Genomic DNA, 21,970 nt, shown 5'->3' with positions numbered 1-21,970 from the left:
ATAAAATAACTATTAAAATAAGTGCATACATCACAAAGCAATTTTTATAATATAAATAGTCCTCCAACATTTTATATTCGAAGAACAAAGAGGCTATAATAATTATATTTAACTCTCTTAATTTATCTCATTAGTCCCATGTCTCAATTAACTCCATTTACTTTCAGAATTATTTAAACTAAAAATATAAAAAAGAAAATGAGCAAGAAAAAAAGGTGAAATTTTTTTTTCTTAACAAGACTGATTTTGAAAATAAATGTTATGAATTTATTCGAAAAGTACGGGGTTGATAAAATAAATTGAGGGATCAATTTCCCTACTACTAACCGGCACCGCTTAAGCATCAAACAGACAGTGAAGCCCAATTACTGCCCGTTTAATTTGGGCCGTTTTGTTTTACTATACAGCCGCAGAGCCTGAAATGAATGGAGTCAAAAGCACTCACGACGATTCACAACTTGCAACTTCACAAGGCTCGATGAACTTCTATAAAATTCTACTTAATGTTAACATTAATATAAATTAATACCCATTATCGTTCATTGTTAAAGAACTGAAGTTATAATGGAATCTTGAGAATTGATTAACAGATACTTTTCAGGCAAAGTGCTACATTTTAAATCAGTTAGATAAATCAATATATCAAAATCAAATGGATCCAACTCAACGGCAAACTCCTCCTTCATATTCAAAAGAATCACTCATTAGGCGTTACAGACCCATTTGGCGTATTCTCTTGATTTCTAATCTCGCTCTCGGAGGTACATTTTCAGTTGTTTCATTTGTATTGATGCTGTATTCATTCAATGTATGTAATGTGTTTGATGAAATGACTAGCTGGGGGAAGCCGTGAAAGTAGGTAGTTGATTGCTCGTGTTTGTTTTTCTTTTAGTTTCTGGTGTTGAGTCAGTTTCTTAATCTAGTTATTGCTCTAGAAGTTTTTTAGTTTCTAGGCATGATCTAAGTATAACAGCTGCTCACTTGTGTGTTTTATCATTTTAGAATTGATGGTTTGTCATCTTATGCTTTGTTTCCAAGTGTTTGCTTCAGTTACGCTGCTTAATCAAAAGATACTGAGACAGAGAACAAAATTATTAGATAATTGGTTCATGGTATCTCCAATTTTTGTGAAACAATAAGTATTACAATTTTTTTAAAGGAGCTGTAGTTCTGGGATGCAGTGCATGATAACAAAAAGACAAAAAGAAAAATCTCAGAGCGTGAAACATAAAATTTAAGTTGCTTGAAACTGTTTAACATTTTTGCTGCTTTAACTAATTATCCAAACTTGATTACTAACGAGAGACTGAGTAGACATTCATGTTCGTTTTATTTATAACTTTGTGTGACACTTCCTAATGGGTGGGTGGTGAAGTGGATACTGACTCTTGATCCCTTGGAGGATTTGATTTAATTATTGAAAGCTTTGATACAGAATTCTTATGAGCCTAGATAGATGAAATTATTATCCATTTATGTGAGCTCGTATATACTTGCATGTCTAGATAACTATTACGATGTCTTTTCTCAAGGATAGTGCTTGCTTTCACAACTGAGTGATGTTCACAGTAATTTTGAAGATTATTGACATCTGAATTGTTGGTAATTTTTTCTGAAATTAGTTTCAACTGTGAACTGTAGGCAGTTCTATCCATGCAAAACTCTTGTGCTTTAACACAAATCTTGAGTATACTTCTGTGGATACTAGAAAACTTACTCTCTTAACTTTTTTAATTTTTTCCCTCTTCCCCCCCCCGGTTTGAGTTCATCTTTAAGAAACCTTACCTTCTTCACTTCATTTTTATTCTTCTTTTTCCATATTCTTTGGGGTTCACCTATAATAAACTTACCATATCATTAATGGAATGATGACATACAATTGAAATGTCCAGTTGGAGCATTGTTCCCCATCTTCATGCATACTTTTGCTCTGAAGCAGTAATGTGGCCGGATACTAGAAAAACTTTGCTGACTTTCTTTTTAACTCCTTCAGGTTATATGTTTGCGAAGGCAAGAAAGAAAAACTCGAGAGTGGAGGATAGAAAACGCCCTGGACCACATGATGAGGACAACCAAGCAACAGATGCAGTTTCTTCTGGTCTCACTCCAGCTTCTCCACTCTCCGAAGAACCATCGGTCCCACCAACCGTCATTGAGCCGGTGAAGGTGCGGGAACCTATCCCTGAAGACCAGCAGCGTGAGCTTTTCAAATGGATATTGGAAGAGAAAAGAAAAGTGAAACCTAAAGATCCCAAAGAGAAGAAACGAATCGATGAAGAGAAGGCCATTCTTAAGCAGTTTATACGTGCAGAATCCATTCCACAGCTTTAGTTAGTTTAATCTAATTATTTGACAATTCTTCTTATTGATTCAAGTTGAAAAGAATTGGGTCGGATTTTTGGCACCCATTTGTTGTAAGATGGAGACTCACGGACCAGTGTATATTGATGATATTTCATTTACCTTTGTCTAGAGATTTGAAAGCCAAAACAAACCCAATCCAACAAACAGGACAGTGTTATTTAATTGAAAATGAAGTTGAATGAAATTGTGACCATGATTTGCAGGGTACAGAATGGTCCTTACTCAAAGAAGAAAAGAAATAATGGGTTCTGTCATTGACTTCATTCTTTATGTCATTTCTACTGATTTATGTTTATCACATGAGATCAGGAATCAAGTTTTTGACCGTTGAAACCGTGTCAATTAAGAGCACGAACTGGACACGTATGGTCTTATGAACGTGTTGCAGAGAAAACAAGCTGATTGACTGCTGTTTATTTGGTTTCTAATGATCGTAAGAATCTTCATTTTTTATGTGATTTGCAGGAACCTGAACGCTTTTGAAGTGCAAGATTAGAACAAAAGTGAATGACCCTTCAAACTTCACTATTGGAGTGAGACAAAAAGAGAGATTTGGAACTGCCAGCACTTGAGGTGGGTAGCAAATAATTTGAATGCTGTGGGACCCTCTTTAGTAACCTTCCCTTCAAGTCCAGCCACACATGTTTTTCAATCTAATCCCGTCTGCCAATTCAGCCAATACTCTTATTTTCAAGAAATTCAATAGAAGTCAATAATACTCTGGCTGACTTCTCATCGACTCTATGCTTCGGTTCACTTACGAGCTTGGCCTCCAATGCCAGGAACCATCTTAGTGTCAGGTAGTAAAAGCTACCCGTTTAAACTGTAATTCAAAATTGACAGTTATCTTCGTACCAACCTTTTTGTCTCATATTTACTTCGAAAATTTGTTCACCGCAGTTCTGGAGTTCAAGGGTCTTCAGTCATCATCATCAATGCCGCAGCAAATGTCCATAAAGGGTAGGCAATCTTTTTTCAAATTAGGATAACGAAAATCATATAATGGAATATTATTTTAAAATGCAGTTTCCATGGGGAAAAGAGAGTATCAAACTTGGGAGAAGACAGAATTTTCCTTGTAATGATTCTTTGCATTCACCTTTAACTTCGTGCATTGCATTTCTTTCTGTTTGACAAGCATATCTGAAATTTCTAAGTTTTTGGCACAGCCCATTAACAACCTTTCGTGACAATTTGATGATAGCACTTTATGACGCTAAGGGTAATAAGATATCATATACAGGTTTGTTCTTCAATTATCTGTTATGTAATGTTTTTGTTTGATTTCATCCCAGCACTTTATGCTGATGATCATGTTTTGGACCAGGTGTTGAGACCAGATTGGTCGTTGAGAAAGGTCTTTGGGATGACATATTTTCACTGGAAGGTGGCGGGCATGTACATTTGAGGTTGCAATTTATCCTTACTGAGGACGAGCGTTATCGAATCCGTATCATGGTACAGTCAGTTTTGCATTTTGGATCCCTATGTTAAAATCTGCAATGACAAATTCAAATAAAAACCATTCTTATAAAAGTCAGTATCTAATTTGCAGACTGGCATAGAAAATCTGCAATGCAAATGTCTTTTGCTTTATAAAATTACAAGAATTAGCCCTCTACCGATGGCTAATTACCATTGGCTATTTAAACAATTGGCACTTTCTTGTCAGTCTATTTCAAACTTCTGGGTTGCTACATTTTTTCTGAAAGATTGTACTTCATAAACCAATTATACCTGTCAATGAAATCTTTATTTTGAAAGAAGCATGTAAAGGATAAGAATGACAGTCTAGTGAACCTTTTTCATTTTTCCTTCTTTTGCGTGAAGCCTAAGAAGTATAGTTTTATCATTTTGTTGTAACTGTTGTCTTATGCTGTTGCTAATGATCAAAATTCATTTGCAGAGAGAATCAGCATTGAGAAAGAAACATGATGAACTCTCTAGTAGCAATCCTACAAGTCCAGAGTCTGTTGGTAGCAATGCGGAAGCATCATTGTTCCTTCACCAACAGGTCTCAGGTTTGATCTTGCATAAACTTAACGAAAATAATGGCCAATAATTGTTAGCTTGAATATAAAAGATGAAATAGGAAATCATTGATTCATTGGTCTTAATTTCCCATCTTAAAACTTTTTGTTGATTCTGACATCTGCATGTTCCTGTTTCTCAAGATTCAATTGAAAGCCTTCTTCAAAGTAAAGTAGTAGCCAAGCAGGCTGGCTTTGACCCAGTTAAGGATTACTTAATAAATTTTTGAAGACTTTTCTCTTTCACCAAGATTATGCAAGAAAAAAGTACCATTGAGATCCTAATGGTCCTTATGCCTGTTTTAGAATGATACAGATATATATAAGGAGGATTGATCAACCACCAGTGTCTCAAGGGTTTGATGTGCATCTGACTGATGTAAACAACAGAGGTTTGATTGAGAAGGTTGGGACTCAGACACCTCGTGATGATGTTTCTGTGAGAGCCGTTGGTTCGAAAGAAGCTTCATCTTTATCAAAAAGCTCAGAATTGAAAGTGGCTGCAAAAAACAAGTTAATTGCTCGAAAATTGGAGGAAGCCGGGAGCATTAATCGAGAGAAGCAGAGCCCAGCGGAGAAGATTCCGAGCAATGTAAGGAACATGATAAATGCCTTTGAAAGTAGTCTCTCTCAGGTAAATGAAATTTTTGCGTGAAGAAAATACTTCATATGTTATTACACGTCTTTTCGCTTTTTCATTCTCTCAGAAAAAATTATTATCATCCCGGGGCTTGACTTGAATCAGGATATAAGACCTTATATAAAACCTGCGCCAGCTAAATCTCAATTGAGGAAGATTTCATCTGAAGCTTCTCTGACAAGTTTGAGTGCGGATGAATTTAAGACGGAGCAAATTAAACCAGCAGCGCTGATGTCTGGGAGGATAAAAACTCCATTTCTTACAGGGGAGTTTCAACAAGCCACAATGCATACCAGAGCAAAAGAAGATCAACTTGGTTATGTTAAAGCTTTTGATGGGTATACAGCACATCAAGGCACTAGACAATTTGGGTTAAGTCCAGTAGATGTTAGAACTGAAGTGAAAAATCCAGATATGAGCGATAAAAATTCTTCTGAAGGTTTGATGAGAGAATCCACTGGTAAGGCAGCTACAGTTTCTGGAAGAATGGTTGATGAGCATATACGTAGACAGCATCCTGGTAAATTGCTTCTGAATGAGCAACAGTCTGGCGGAAAATCATCCATAAAAGAGAGCATGAAAGGAGTTCGCCAAGAATATTCTCTGGAAGTGGATAGTAAAGGGACTTCAATTAATAAGTTGAAATATAAAGAAAATTGGAAAGATATACATTACTCTTCCAACTGCCCTGGAACATGGATGTTTCCTACTGGATCAAGAAACCTGTGCATAACAGCTGGTGGCAAACACTTGATAGATCTGATGGGAATTTGTCATGCTGAAGTGGAAATCCATCGAGAAGAAAAATTTCCTGCACCAGAAAATGTGGAAAAGGTACCGTGTTCCTATTAAATGCTTTTAATTTCTTAATACACTGGTAAACCATATAAATTCATAGATGTCTCCCGCACCCACACCCACTTATGGCGTTCTAGTTATGTATGACATTGAAAGGGTAACACAATGAGACCTAACATAATAAATAGAAGAATAACAACCTTTAATAATCTTGATATGAGAGGTGAATGTAGATGAATTAGTAGAATGCCAAGAAGAGGGAGAAGAGGCCCTTTGTGGTTTTGCCCTTAGCAGCAAAGACTTGCACATGTATTTCATTCTCCCAGAGGAGCTGGAGTTTAGATGTCAATTATCCTGAGATTGTTGCAGACCTCAAGAAACTGATTGGTTCACAATTGTAATGGGGAACAAAAGGAATTGTATTTTTAACAAATATAATAGTTAAGCACTTATGTTTTCAGCACCATATTCTGGAAAATTTTTCAATCTACACCAATTCACTATGATCATACTTTGACAGGATGCGACTTGTTATTACAAAATCGATCCTCAGACAAATAATAATAGGCAACAGTCTCTGAAGAAATTGACTTAAACCGCATTATATCATGCACCATATAAACTATAGCTCCATACCCATAGTCTACCTTTGAATTGGATGCTGCATCAAGGTATTCCTCTATGCTCTTGGTTCAGTATGTACATCCGACCAAAAAAAAAAAAGAAAAAGGCACCATATTCAGGATATAACCATCTGTGATCAATGATAGATATGTTAGTTCTATTAAAGGTGAGAATTTGCACCCCTAAAGTGAATGACTAGTGTGTTTGTCTATCAAAATATACCAAGAAAAGTATTTTTTTAGTTTGAATAGTCTAGCTGCACAATTTGATGCTACACTGGCTAAAATGGAATTTCTTTCTTTCATTGTATTTTCAATCTGATACTTGATTCTCTGTGTTTGCTACATTATTTCCAGAGTAGTACACGTCCTGGTTGTAACAAGGGGAATGAAGTCGATGAGAGTAGTAAAAAAGCAAGGAAACCTGAGCTTGTGAATTCAGAAGATAACGAAAATTCTAGAGGAGCAGTTGGGCAGGTTTTGTCGTACTCAATTCCAGATCCTCTAGTTGTTATATCAAAAATTTCTTGTATGATTTCAACAACTAGCAAGGATAAAATCCTTATAAATAATCTTCTGTAAGCATGATATAGCTTAACTACTTCTCTCTTTCCCCTTCAGGTACTGAAAGTTGCAATCATGATAGGGTTTGCAGCACTTGTTCTCTTTACTAGACAAAGAAACAGCTGGTATGCGTGCATGCCTCTTCTTTTGAATTTTTTTCGGTTATCCTTATCATGTAGATCCGCATTTTTATAATTGTTCCTTAGGTATTCTGAGATTCCCTGTGAGCGGCAACAATTTTTTAGATCTTTACCTTTCCTAGGATTTGAGTTGGGGTAGCCATCCAAATAGAGCAGATTGAAAACCAGTTCGACCAAACCCTTAGGGCACAAAAACAGTCAATGACTAAGAGACTTATTAGAGCGGTATTGATATGAATTGCTTGTCCATGTCTTGCAGATGAAATAAACCGGTCTCATGGGTTGATGTCATCACTTAAGGGTAGCTGGCAACTACTGGATTCACTAATTTCTTAAAACTTTTGCATTCTTTTGAATTGAACGTAATAATGTATATGGATGAGCAGTTCCCTGATGATCATCGTCAGTGTAAATTCTTCTATTTCCATATTCATTACACCAGATGTAAAGTTCTTGAAAGCAATTATCAATTTAATTTTGATTTGCTTATGATCAGTTGAAATGCTTAGAAGTATTTCTTTAGTAGCCACAATTCCTCATCTGCGTCCCAATTATGAATGCGTTTGGGATTGGTGTGGGGTGATCAAAATAGAATTTTGTGTGTGCAGCCTCTCTCTTTCTTCTTTTCTTCTTTCTTTTTTCTTTTTCTTTGTGGGGGGGGGGGGGGGGGGGGGGGGGGGGGGAAGAATGGGTGAAATCACTCCATTCGATTTATACTATTTTAAAAAGTAGAGAGATAATATTTTTATAAAATTTAAATTTTTAATATCAAAATATTATTTTAAGAAAGCACTTTTATCCTTCAAAACAATTAATATAATATATCTCTTGAATGCAAGGTATTGCTTTAAATTGACTTAAAATCTTACAAATTTTGCTTTGAAAAAAAAAATCTTACAAAATTTAAAACACAAGTATTATGAGATATATCTATCAACTTCAAGATTAAAATAATGTGTACTTCACACTTATGACTTTAGTAAGTGAATTGTAAAAGTAGCTACATAATTTTTTATGTGTGTTTATATCATAACTCTTGAATGAAATACATTATGGATTGTATATCACACTAATCAATTTATAAAGAGTTGTGCACACGTCACCTTAAGATTCAAAGAATGTGTTGTTAAATGTATGACTAATTAATATGTTTTATTGGCTATAAATAACTATCATAATTTGCAATCACATTCATGCAGAGATTGAGAAAAGAAATAGAGAGCATGTGACCAAGTTCTAATAATTATTTTCTCATTAGCTTCCTAATTACCATTTTGCTTCCTTTAGCTTCATATCATTAATATTAATGGCATGCATATTCGGATACTTCCCAAAATGGATCCACAACAATAAAGCAATATTGGAACCACTTATAATATATAACAGGTACATAAGAGTGTGGTTGGTACGCCGCAGTACATGAGATTGCATTAACTAATATAATGCAACCCCATGCTTGGTGAATTTTAAGGTTGCATTATGGTGTTTTTAAATGCATCATAATCCAGATTTCATATAATTAGGGAAATTCACATCCTTGGTTTTGCATTAGTTTGGCTTTTTTGTTTGGTTTTATATATTACTAATTATAAAATAAATTAAGTTTAGAATATTTTATTAAATACTATCTTATGTGACTGGCGAATATTATCATTGGTGACGGTCTGCCATTGCTGCCGCCAACTGTTGCAATACTTCATGCCGTTTGGGGTAAAGTTCGGTACCACTGTAATCCTAATTGTCAGATCTATACAAGTTGCAATTATCATTGGTAATGGAGCTTTCATTCACCGTATGTTTATAGCCAAAGTTTTGGATCTTAAAATTTTAATTGTAAATATACGGTGAATAAAAGCTCCATCTCTAGTAATAATTTTATTGTTTAACAGCTCCAGCGACAGCCACTTCGGCCTTGGCCGAAGTGGTGGGCTGCTTCCCTCACAAGGCTTGTGAGGGCAGCGGTTCTAGCCCCTACAAAAGTATTGTGGGGGCTAAATATTCTTAATATGTAAAAATCATTTTCTCTTACGAAATGCGAGTGAAGGGTGGACATCCCTCCTTTGTGAAAGGTTATTTGTCTGGGCATGTATTTCACAGAATTCAATGTAATAATGTAAGTCTCAATCATATATATCTGATTGTAATTATCAATGTAATATATCTGCTATAATAGCAGTTGTTGTAAATATCTGTGTAATGCAGTAATCTGATGTTTAATCAGTATTCAAAAAAAAAAAAAATAGCTCCAACGACGAGAATTCCAATGGTATAAAATCTAAGTTGAAACGACACTAGAATAAGGCAGCCAACAGCGGTATATGGCGGCCACCGTTTTTAATAAATTTTAACATAAATATTAGTTTAGTAGTAAATATTATAAAAATATCAAAATATTAATAAATCTAAATAAAATGAATTTAATAAATATATAATTTATAAATATATAATATAGTGCATGCTATACCAAATATGGCACTATATTATAATTTATTACAATCTAATACAATACAGCCAATAAAGGGTGCATGCTAGGTTGTATTGTATTAGGTTATATATAAATTATAATGCAATATTATATTTGGTGTGATACGGACTGTATTATATAAAATAATATTTTATTTTAATATTTATATTAAATTAATGCTTTAAGATTATTAGAGTTTTTAACTATATTTAATAATATATATATTTATTTTTATTTATTATTTTAATTAAAGAAATAAAAAAAAACTAACGTGAACAGTGTCATAGTACACAAATCCAAAAACACTTGGGGTTTATTTAATGTAGAACTGTTCATATTATTGTGTATTATAACATATCATAATGTGAACAAAAAAATTTATCAAACATGATATCACATTGCATTGACTAATGCAGTTTCATGTGATGTCATGTGCCGAAAAAACTCATATAAAGCGTAATCTAATACAATACAATATATCAAATGCCTGTAAGGTGAGATTTTTTCGGTAAAATAAATAAATAAATAAAAGAGAAATAAAGACAAAATACCCACCGGAAAAGAAAAAAAAATTAAAATACAAAAGAAGTAAAGCAGCTCTCTTCTATTAGAAAAAAAAAAAAAAAAAACCGGCTCCAAACGGCAAAACCAAAACCCTGCCTCTACCGAGTCTTTCAAAACCCACGATAGTACGCTAGTAGTAGCAGTGATAAAATGGTTCGCAGCATCAAGAACCCAAAGAAGGCCAAAAGAAAGAACAAGGTTAATTAAATTAATCAAACAATCTCATTCCCAATCCCTTCAGTTTATTCTAAATTTGTGACTCTAATCTTAATTATTTACTCACTTACGAACAGGACTCAAAAAAAAGGAAATGGGTCATCTTCGTCTTCAATTCCAAGTTTACCAACAAAGGTGTGGCAACCAGGAGTTGACAAGTTAGAGGAAGGAGAGGAGCTTCAGTGTGACCCTACTGCCTACAACTCCCTTCACGCCTTTCACATTGGCTGGCCTTGTTTAAGGTCCTTTCTTTGCATCCTTCATTCATTATTATTTGCTCTGTTCTGTTCTGTTTGTTAGAATGTTCTGTTGTGTAACTGAAGGTATTGAAAGTTTTGATTCTCTAATTTAGTTAAATGGATCAAAAAATTGAATTGGGGTTGTCATTTTTTCTGCTAAAAAACTAGAAAAGTTTATTTCCTTGTGAGAACAATTAGAGAGAATGGTAACTTCATTTAATTTTCTGTTGGAATTTCATTCTTTTTTACAGCTTTGATATCTTGCGTGATACGTTGGGTTTAGTGCGGAATGAGTTTCCATACACAGCTTATTTTGTTGCTGGGTCTCAGGTGATTTCATTTCTTCTTAGTCGTATGTAGATGCTCTTCAATAAAAAAAAAAAAATCAATCTAATATTTCTTTCTGATTTGTTTGGCGGCCTTTTCCTTTTAGAGAGAAAACCTATCGCATGATTCTCTCAAGGGACGGTGAAAAGATAATGCATGCTTTTATTTCATCTGGCCTATTTTGTGTTGATTTTCATCTCTTCTTCTGCAGGCAGAGAAACCTTCTTGGAACTCTATTGGAGTATTTAAAGTCTCTAACATTTCTGGGAAGAGACGTGAATTAGTACCTAATAAACCTGCTACTGGTGATGAAGATGCGGACGGTGAAAGTAGTGACAGTGATGACGATAGTGACGATGAGGAGGAAGGTGGTTCTGGGACACCAATTTTGCAGGTAATATGTTGTTCTTTTGATGTCCTATTATTTCACGACCGACCTTATCAATTATTTTTTTACCACCCAGTTTGTCTACAATCTTCATTTTTTTTGTTGATATCTGCAGTTGCGCAAGGTAGCTCATCAAGGATGTGTCAATCGTATACGTGCCATGTCACAAAATCCCCATATATGTGCATCCTGAGCAGATACTGGTCATGTGCAGGTCAAAATTGCATGCTTGAAATCTGAAAATGTTCTTGTTTCATAACCTTTTTGTTGGATTGGAATGGAAGACAGACAAATAAATGACTAACTACTTTATATTTTTGTTTGCCTCTATTCATGTAGGTATGGGACTTCCGATCTCATCTAAATGCTTTAGCGGAATCAGAAACGGTAGCTGGCCATGGAGCTCCTCAAGTTTTAAATCAGAGCCCACTAGTTAAGTTTGGCGGCCACAAAGATGAGGGCTATGCTATAGATTGGAATCCCGTCGCACCTGGAAGGCTTGTATCTGGTACTGTTCAAGATTATTCTGCATGCACTCTTATTATTCTTCTCTATAAACCTTACCAGTCAAAGTTGGTTCTAATACTTTAATTTGCTTTTTCTTTTCTGAAGGGGACTGCAATAGTTGCATTCATTTATGGGAGCCTGCATCTGATGCTACATGGAATGTTGATCCTAATCCTTTCATTGGACATGCTGCAAGTGTGGAAGATCTACAAGTACGTATTCTATATTTGAAGCGATATTATAATTTCCTTGGATTCTTTTGCGCACGAAGTTGAACATTATGATCCAGCATGAATGGCTTACCATGAATTGCTCATTGTTTTATCTGGTTTTCTCTAAATTATCTTAATGCAGTGGAGCCCTACAGAATCTGATGTTTTTGCTTCGTGTTCTGTGGATGGAAACATAGCAATTTGGGATACACGTGTGGGGAAGTCAGCCTTAATGTCTTTTAAGGCTCATAATGCAGATGTGAATGTTATCTCTTGGAACAGGTGTTTGAATGTTTTTAGCATACTTGTATTCCATTTTAACACCCTTTCCTTATTATTCAGGAAGACCTTAATATTTCAATTGTTAATTTAATTAGGCTGGCTAGTTGTCTTTTGGCATCTGGAAGTGATGACGGAACATTTTCTATTCATGACCTTAGATTGCTCAAGGTACATCTTATGTTACATGGAGGACAATGTTTAGCTGAGGAAAAATGTCATTTGTATTGATTCATTCTTAATGCAAGAAATATCACTGTTTGGTTATCATGTTCTTAATTATATTTCTCTGTCAGGGTGCCCCACCCTTGATATCTTCAACATCTCATCTCTATTGTTCATGCCCTGAGTGATTCGTTATAATTACACTGACAACATTTTAGATTTAATATAGGATTGTAATTGGATGTGGCTGAATCTGACTTAAATGTAGACTATGCTGGCTGGTTTAATCCGTCCACTGGCTTTCCAAACCATTCTACCCTCTCAAATGTTGCTTTTTGTTTTTCTTTTATCTATTATCATTAACCATTTTCGACTGGTTACTGTTCCACCGTTCAAATATTGCTTTTTGTTTCTCTTTTATCTAATTCTCATTAACCATTTTCGACTGAGTTAGAACTTAATGTTTTTCTCTACCTGCTAACAAGAGGTAATTTTTTAGGTGGTGATCTGGAGGAATATATTTTCAATCTTGAAATGAGAGAAAATTTCTTCAATAGATGGTAAATTGTGTTTGTTTTTCTATTTAATCATAATTTTTTTCCCTATGAACAGGGAGGAGATTCTGTTGTAGCACATTTTGAGTACCATAAACATCCAGTCACGTCCATAGAGTGGAGTCCACATGAAGGCTCAACTTTGGCAGTTTCATCAGCTGACAATCAGCTAACGTAAGTAAAGGCAACATTTAGGAGGCAGCACAAGAATAAAAAAATAATGGAAGGAATGCCTACTTAATTTTGGATGCAAGCCTTTATTAACTAGATCACGATTTATTTCCCATTGATTTCCTTGACCAGGATATGGGACCTTTCTTTAGAAAAGGACGAGGAAGAGGAGGCAGAGTTCAAAGCTAAGACAAGAGAGCAAGTAAATGCCCCAGAAGATTTACCACCTCAACTTCTATTCATTCATCAGGTAAATTCTATTATTTTTATCTGTTATTAGTCGTAATATTCACCTTGAACATCCTATAAAATTTCATATTGTTAATACTTATGCCTTTTTCTTCGAACAGGGACAGAAAGACTTGAAAGAACTTCATTGGCATACTCAGGTTCCAGGAATGATAGTGTCTACGGCAGCAGACGGCTTTAACATATTGATGCCTTCAAACATACAAAGCACCCTCCCCCAGGATGCTGTTTGAGAGAATCGAGTCAATTTTGTGCTTCCAGGGCTGCTAAAGGACATGTTTCCGTTTTTCCAACAGTCATTATATCGGCGGCATAGAAGTTATAAGTGATTGAATCTGCAATATAAGATTTATTTTATTTTATTTTTCAGATTTCTGCTTTTTTGGGTGTTTCTCCTTGAATCATGGGTACCCACCCAAAGTTTTTGACTACTTTTGTGTACCTCTAAGTTTACCTCGTGTTGGAATTTTGTTAGTGGAGTATTATGAAATTAGCTTCTGAAATGGTTCTTACCAAAACGTTAATTTAGGCCAAAATTATAAAGCAAACTGCAACGAACTTCTTAAAGCAATCTGGAATTCTCATATCTCAAATGCGCCTCAGGTTGTTTCATCTTCGAAGAAATTTTTTACTGTTTATTGATGTACCCTTAGGTAAATACGAGTTGGGGCAACCAAAGAACAAACGAGAATTAATTAAAAAGAAGAAAAGCACAAATGTGATCACAATCAGGAAGTTCGCGGAAAAATTAATGAATACAGCAATTTTTTGTCCTGCAATGACATCTGCACTGAAATTGTACATCTACGTCAGAATTCTAGAACTATGGAGACAAAAATGAACTGAACCAGCACGACTGTTTCTAAATAACCTGATCACCATTTCGCCATCTCCAACAAAGGATCTACATGAATTAACGGGCTTCCCATTTAATATGGGAAAAGGATCCTGCTTGCTCGAGACAACAACTTTACTCTAGCGTGCGAAATACCCTTTCACAAGATTCTTGTGTAGTAAGAGGGCGACTACACATTCCACCTACTCATCCCAACAGAATCTAATTAGATCAACTGATCATGCAAAACCACCAGCGAGAAAGAGAGTCCAATAAGTTCAAGAAACCGAAAAGAGATGGGAGAGAAGTACCTCGTCAACATCCATGTCCATCTCAAGCCATTTCAGTGCCTTGACAATTACATCCAACTTCGTCTGGTGAGCTTTGCTTGGGTCTTTTTGTTTTCGGATAATGTAACAGGATAAAGAATATATAAAATTAAATAGTCCAAAATATTTTCTTGAAGAATGAACTTGGAGGTCAACTTTCTTCAGCACAATATACATGCCCGATCTTAAGAACGTTTGAAGAAAGAAGGAGAAAAAAGAAAAAGTCATTATTCTGATTACACCAGGGAGAAGGTGACTCCAACTACCCGTCGCAAATATTAATTTATGGACAATTGTAAACTGCCCAAAGTAAAATAAATAAATAAAACATTCTGGTCTTCATGCTTCTGGAGGGCATGTCGAAGAAGTCGGAGAAACTCCTTCTTATAGCTTGCATTACGTTACTGTACGTGGAAGAACCACTGCATATTATATAAGGGTAGTACAAGGGGAAGGTAGTCCACTCCCAGTATAGTTTTTACTATTACTTTGCTTTCCAGTCATTTCCTCAAGCTCAAATGCCAATGCAAGAGCCAACATGGACTACGACGCTAAATTTCTCAAATCTAATTCCCACCCCAAAATAGGGAATAAACAATTCGTTAAGCAGGCCTTAATTCAACCAGGTTATACTTCTCTAACAGCCAGTGTTTGGGTAGAATGCCTATTGAAAGCTTCACAGGTATCCAATACTTTAATATCATCCTATCCACGGAAGAAGAGCAGCACAGCAGAAATAAGAGATCATTGTAAGATGCTTTACAACATCGAAAACCACAGAATTGTAAGATTATCAAGCTCTTCCTGCGAAATTTTAACATTTCTGGAACTGTATCTTCGCAGGAAGAGCTTGATAATCTTGCCACCATTTTTTCCGACCGATTTAGAATCTGCTATGTTTTAGATCAGGTACATCCATTTCATTTGCTTCTTCACTCTTTAGTTTTATCTGTTTCTTTCGCTTTTACCTCTTCTTCTTTTAAATTGTACTCGAGTGAATTTCTGATATTTAATTCAGAGCTTTTTGCTTTTAAATTCAAGAATACGAAGCTGAATACTATGAATTTATTTATTTATTTTTTGGGATCTTTATATAAGTCCTTTTGCCTTCCTTGAAGTTTCTGCTGATATTATGGAGATGATGTTAAAAACTTGTTTTAATCTGCTTTTCTATACTGCTGAAAAGAGCAGGATGAAATACTTTTTGTATGTTACAAGTATAAAGCTGTCTCCGAAAACTGTCCTTGGAGAATGATCAAATTTAATCTGAAAGTTGTCATTGTTGAAACTAAGCTTAATACAACATTATTTGAAAACATACAAACATACACGTACATCTACATCTGTAATGTAACATTTGTGTCACAGTAACATCAAGATTTATGATATTCAGGTTTCAAGGGAATATTGAAATATACATTTTCAAATTTAATAGCAAAACCTATTTGCATTATATATGAAATGTTTAGTGTGAAATGGTAGATGGTTCATTTGATGGCTCAATTAAAAGTTTTTAGTTGAGTGTGAAAGTGCTGTTGCACACAAAATATGCCCAGCCTGAGAGAGGTCTGTAGTGCTTTATCTGGCTCAGGTAATAAAATTCTATCTTCTGGCACGACTAAATCTATGATGACCAATGCTGGCTGTTCATGAAAGGTCATGATTTGGTTGATCTGCTTCATGCATAATTTAATAACAAAGATTCTAGTAACTTGGAGTAATGGACGTCCAGGCCTGCTTTCTGTAATAACGGATTCTGGAAATGATACTACCAGAACTCTTTAAATTGATGAGCGAAGTGGAATGAGTAAAACTAACGGTTGTCAGGATACATTCAAGTGATATAGAGGAGTATCTATTCCATGTAGAAGAGGTTATTTTATATTAGATGATGTCTTCATGATGCATCACAGTGAAGGAAAACTAAAGGGTTCTTTAAAGATGATTGTATCTTTAAAGTATGCATGGGTCCTTTCAGCTGCTTGTAGCTGTTGAGAACTTTTGTAAGTCAATGAGGCTTACATTGCTCCTTTTGCTCTCATGCTAATCTTATAATGTCAACTCCAGCCACCAGAAGAATGGGATGGTGGTGTAGGGTTCATTTCCAAGGAAATGATTCTAACTCACTGCCCAGCTCCAGCCTCTGACATCCAGGTAAATTTTCAATCACCGATCGCCTAAGTCCCCTCACTTTCTTCTCGTTCAACCTAGTTATTTGATTCTAATAAACATGAGCACCAATCTGCTATTTGGCGCAGATATTACGGTGCGAACCACAACTCATGAACAAAGCTATGGCCGCCCATCTCAAGGATCTTGGGTATACACCCCGAATGCAGTTCTAATTTTGAGCTTTTGATGAACTTCCTCCCATTCTTGCCGTTACCTTATTTACAGCTAGCATTAGCTTGACACACATTCTTTCCATGTAATTCCAGCTCTGAGTGCAACGCTGCATCACAACAGAGATTTAGGGTTTCAACACTCTAGGTGTAGCCTTTGAGGTCCTTAATTTGTGATAGTAAGCCAATGCAGTTTCGGTAGTCCGCTTTACACTCAAACTTATTCTTGGTTCAGTGAAAGAGAAATATATTGTTTAAAATGAAAATTATTGATTCGTGTCAATAAAAAAAAAAAAGCTCTGGGTAACCCTAATTAATTTGAACTAAAATGGGAACAATATATATGTCTATATATGTATATGTATATGTACATGTACACACAACAACAACAACAACAATTGTTATGTTGAAAGAAAAACGTTAATTCTAAATATTAACTTGATTCTCCAATGTATGTATCTATCTATTTCTGATTCTTTTATGTCTTTTACGCCTCATCATCATCTTTTAAGATACAATATTGGTTGCTCATAGAGAATAGATCAGAGCTGGAAAAAGCTTCCTTAAAATTTAATATGTAGAGCTTACATAGGAGTGATCTTGAGGGTATGTTAGTAATTCTCGACAGCTGACAAATTCTCATTGGTTTGTCTTTCTCTAGAGGTGTTATTTTCTATCTTTTTCTTTTTGTCATTTGATGGTAACCAAATAAAGGGTGGAGCTATACGCACTCTAAAAATTACTCTGAATACTCATATTTTTATAAATATTTTTATTACAAAAATACTCATAATATAAATTACTATTAAGGACACTTTATTATGAGCATATATAATAACATTATTTTGGACACTCATTTAGGGCACTGCAATTAATGTTTATTTTCTTACTATTTTAAATCTTAAGTTTTTTCTTCCAAATATCTTAAATAAATATTTATTAAGAAAACTCAATATGTGGAGATTTTAACTTTAATGAGGTAGTGTGATCCTTTTAATTTTCTAGTTTACAGCACAAATAATCTTCCTTGTTCTTCTCTGATGGTTAAGTAGGTGACAATATTAGAATAACATTGATGTTTTTTTGTTTTTTGTTTTGCTGCAAAAGATGCATGTCATTCCACAATATTAGAATAACTTTGACAATTATTCATATTCTTATAAGCTAGTCTGCAACACTAAGGTATTACAAACCCCCAAGCATGTTTGGGACATTGTCTTCAACCAAACCCAGAGGAAAAAAAATAATAATCCAAAAATAAGTTACCAATTGCATATCCCTTATGTCCAAATCCAACAATCAACACCTCATCATTTTCTTCAATATAGTTCAAGCAACCATCATTTGGAACAAAAGTGACAATCTTATTTCCATGGGGAGAACCAACAAATGGCTTCTTCCACTCGTTGCTGAGGTGACACCTTTTGTATGACTTATCAGCCCACCTTCGAGTCCTATGGTGAGACTTCAGCTTGTGATAAGTTCCTATACCACGTGTCTTGCCCATGATTGCTGAGTGTTGTTAATCAACTACTATGATTAAGACTTTCATTTTCACTTCTCTTTCTGATTCTAAACTCCGAATTTGTGAAGTTGATCAAACAACGTCCTTGATTTTAATTGATTTATTTGTTTGAGTGTATATGGCATTTTCATGAGTGTAGAGTAACTAAGATGATTAATTTAAAGAGGATTAAGTGAGAATTTTTTTGGTATTTTAAAGAGTGTACAAAATATAATTTTTTTTTTAAATTAACGAATGAGTGTACCTAGTAATAGTGTTCAGAGAAGTTTTTAGAGTGCATATAGTCTCACCCCCAAATAAACTTGGTGAGCAAGTAATTTCCTTGACTTTCATATATTCCTTGCTCTTGGCCACATGATGTGATAGGTCCCAATCAAAGTTACAAATTTTTTAGTGAAGATAGTATTCTACTTTAGGGTAAGAATTGACTACAATAATTTTAATTGAAATAACCTTACTTTATTAATGACTATAAAAGAGTTTAAATACAAAAGGGAATTAACAGTTATCACTAATTCTTAGATCACATTTGTAGCAAATAAATAATACACTAAGGACAAATGACAACAAGGTAGCTGAAAGCTATCAAATAACAACTACTTGACCTATTCTTAACAAGAAATCTTGTGGACATGATCAACAACTTTCACCAAGTCTTTGACAAACAAGAATCTTCTCTTTACATGGCTCATGAAACGCAGGTCCTATGCATGATAGTTCTTAGTAAAAAAAGGCTTTGGGTTCTTCAAGGGCACTCATTTGGCTAGAACCTTGCCTCAAGGTTCATATTAGAAACTTGTCTTTCACTTCTCGAGTGTTTTCCCACGTAGCATCATCTATTACAAATCTTTTCCATTTGATCACACTTTCTTGGACAAATTTGGACCTTTTTTTTTTTTAATCTAATGGGCATCCAACATTATCTTCAGTTCCATAATCAAGTCACTATCTTTTACCACTGGAGGTAACTCCGTACTAGTAGTAATTGTTTCTCCTTACTTTTTCTTTAGAGGGAACACATGAAAGAGTGGGAGAATGCCTTTTCTTTAGAGGGGACACATGGAAAAGTAGGGGAATGTGAGAACCTTGTGGAACCTTGAGCTTGTAGGCCACCTTTCCAATTTTTTATTCAATCTGATATGGCCAATAAAAACTGCTTATAAGCTTTTGATAGGCTCCTTTAAACACAGATTGCTGGTGGTAGGAATGAAGCTTAAAAAATACAAAGTTGGCAATTTGATGCTCAATGTGTTGAAAAAAGAATGGAGAAGACACTAAGACAAATCACACTTCTCTGTACCTGTTAGGATGAAAGGAATTTAAAATAAAAGTTAGTAATTCAAAAGATAGATAATTCTATAAATATTTGCTGTAGAAGTTGATTGAATTTTATTGAATAATAACAAACGATTATATAGAGCTAAACATAACAAACTTCTACTAGTCAGAAGTCATTAACGCAACTAACAACCCCACAACTCACAAAACAAGGGTAGACTCAAATACGTCAAATCGTGGACTTCCTAAACACAAGGAACCACTTACAATAATATTATTGACTTGGACTAATCTTACTGCAAAATATTAGGACTGGCTGTGACTATTTCTACATTAACATTACCACAATGTCTCGATATTTAGAATCGCCTCGAGAAGCTAAGCTTTGGTAAACTTCATTTACTGGACAATAACCTTGATGGTAATGTGGAATTGTTGGTGGGGGCCTTCCATAAAGAGCTTGGAAGAGAATCATTCGAGTAGATGTATGATAGGTAGTATTGTACCAAAACTCAGCCCATGGAAAGAAAAATGCCACTTACGGGGCAGTTATAAGCCATTCACTGAAGATGTTGTTTAATACAATGGCTGACCACTTCCATTTGTTTGTCTGTTTGTGGACGATAGGGGGAACCCATCGTTATTTGCGTGCCTAAAGTTTTAAAAAACTCGTGCAAAAAATAACTGATGAACATTAGGGTCACAATCACTTATAATAAATTGCAACATGCTATGAAGCTTCACCACTCCTTCAATAATTTTTTCAGCCACCACTTATGCTATATACTGATCAGAAAAAGCAAAAAAAAAATGTGTTGATATGCACTTGTCAACACAACAAGGATTGAAATTTTACCATTTGAGGGTGCAAGGCCTTCGATGAAGTCCATAGTGACATCATCAAAACTTGAAAAGGAATTGAAAATGACTGTAAAAGTTTGGCTAGTGACAAAGTCTCATTTTCAGTTCATCGGCACACTTCACAAGAGGCAACATAATTCTTCACTACTTGGTGCATGGATGCCAATAAAATTATTGTGTTAGTCTCTTGTATGTTTTTAATACACCCAATTGCTCATCAATTACAGAATCATTAAATTCTCATAGGAGTTGTCAGATGAGGTTGGAATAAGGAGGTACCACCACTTGGTTTTGTGACAAACCTACCGATAGTTCAACTGTAAGGAACGTCTGGATGTTTGGTTGCTTGTTTACTGATTTTCTTCTTAGAAGGATCATCATAAGCTTAGGCTTTGATTGTATCTCATATTTGAGTTTGAGACACAAATAAGGCATCAAGACTAGGATTACTTGCCACCTGTGATAGTACATCAGCTGCATTGTTCCCTCGGCCTAGCTTATATTTGATTTCATAATCATAACCAAGTATCTTTGTCACCTACTTTTGTTGTTCAGGAATTTCTATATGTTACTCTAACAAGTACTTTAAGGTTGTGTTGATCAGTTTAGAAATAAAACTTCGGACCCAATAAATATGCCCTTCGTGTCTGAGTTGCGTGAATGATTACTAGTATTTCTTTTGCATAAAAGGACCTTCCATGAGCATTTAGTGGTACCCAAGGCTTGAATCAAGAATGCAATAGGCCTTCCTGTTAAGTTAGAATTGCCCCAGTGCTGTCCCCTAAAGCATCTAATTCAATAATAAATGTTCATTAAAGTTTGGCATTGCGAGTGTTGGCATAGTAGTCATGGCCTTTTTTAGTTCTTGGAAAACATTTTGAGCTTCATCCGACATCCAAAATGTCTTTTTTTTAGGAGGTTAGTGAGAGGACATGCTATAATGCCATAGCTGCGGATTAATTTTCGGTGATAACGTATAAGTCCTAAAAATCCACGTAACTCAGAGACATTAGTGGGCCTAGGCTTATTTAGGGTTATAAATCAAAATATCATCAATGAAAATTAGTATAAATTTGTGGAGATGGAGCATTACAAAGACCAAATGGTATAACTAAAATGGAGACTTGAATTATAGATGAAGCATTACAAAGACCAAAAGGCATAACTAAGTATTTATAATGACCATTATGAACACGAAAGGCAGTTTAATGAATTTAAGTGAAATGCACTCGTACTTGGTGGTATCTTACCGATAAGTCACGTTTAGTGAAATAAGTAGCTCTATAGAACTCATCAAGCATGTCAT

General features: G+C 34.9%; 3 protein-coding genes across 6 annotated transcripts; all 3 read left to right on the top strand.

Annotated features, from left to right (window-relative positions):
* The first annotated feature begins 404 nt into the window (after positions 1–404).
* On the top strand, positions 405–7,648 carry LOC102627547 (uncharacterized). 4 transcript variants are annotated; one of them, XM_006475367.4, is made up of 14 exons: positions 410–761; positions 1,994–2,937; positions 3,040–3,164; positions 3,265–3,324; positions 3,391–3,442; positions 3,534–3,607; positions 3,692–3,822; positions 4,271–4,385; positions 4,539–4,597; positions 4,711–5,028; positions 5,140–5,868; positions 6,813–6,932; positions 7,077–7,144; positions 7,419–7,648. In XM_006475367.4, coding segments are annotated over exons 3-14 (1,752 nt in total). In that variant the 5' UTR covers positions 410–761; positions 1,994–2,937; positions 3,040–3,139; the 3' UTR covers positions 7,420–7,648. The 4 variants fall into 4 exon arrangements, with proteins under 4 accessions (XP_052298077.1, XP_006475430.1, XP_024953170.1 ...); XM_025097402.2 differs by lacking the exon at positions 3,391–3,442 and having other exon boundaries at positions 1,994–3,164; XM_015529438.3 differs by lacking the exon at positions 4,539–4,597 and having other exon boundaries at positions 1,994–3,164; positions 4,271–4,378.
* LOC102627261 (uncharacterized) lies at positions 653–2,331 on the top strand. Its single transcript, XM_006475366.3, has 2 exons — positions 653–761; positions 1,994–2,331. The coding sequence occupies exons 1-2, from the start codon at positions 653–655 to the stop codon at positions 2,329–2,331; spliced, it is 447 nt and encodes a 148-aa protein (XP_006475429.1).
* Positions 7,649–10,106: 2,458 nt separating the features above from the next.
* On the top strand, positions 10,107–13,997 carry LOC102612963 (protein HEAT STRESS TOLERANT DWD 1). Its single transcript, XM_025097829.1, is given in 13 exon segments — positions 10,107–10,117; positions 10,221–10,385; positions 10,481–10,645; positions 10,894–10,972; positions 11,181–11,363; positions 11,473–11,571; positions 11,697–11,865; positions 11,970–12,076; positions 12,219–12,358; positions 12,454–12,526; positions 13,133–13,248; positions 13,378–13,495; positions 13,596–13,997. Coding segments are annotated over 13 exon segments (1,557 nt in total). The 3' UTR covers positions 13,728–13,997.
* The last annotated feature ends 7,973 nt before the right edge of the window (positions 13,998–21,970 follow it).

Source organism: Citrus sinensis, chromosome 1 (genome assembly GCF_022201045.2).
Source record: "Citrus sinensis cultivar Valencia sweet orange chromosome 1, DVS_A1.0, whole genome shotgun sequence".
NCBI lineage: Eukaryota > Viridiplantae > Streptophyta > Magnoliopsida > Sapindales > Rutaceae > Citrus > Citrus sinensis.
Note: the sequence above shows the minus strand (reverse complement) of the source record. Positions and strands in the feature narration are given on the sequence as shown.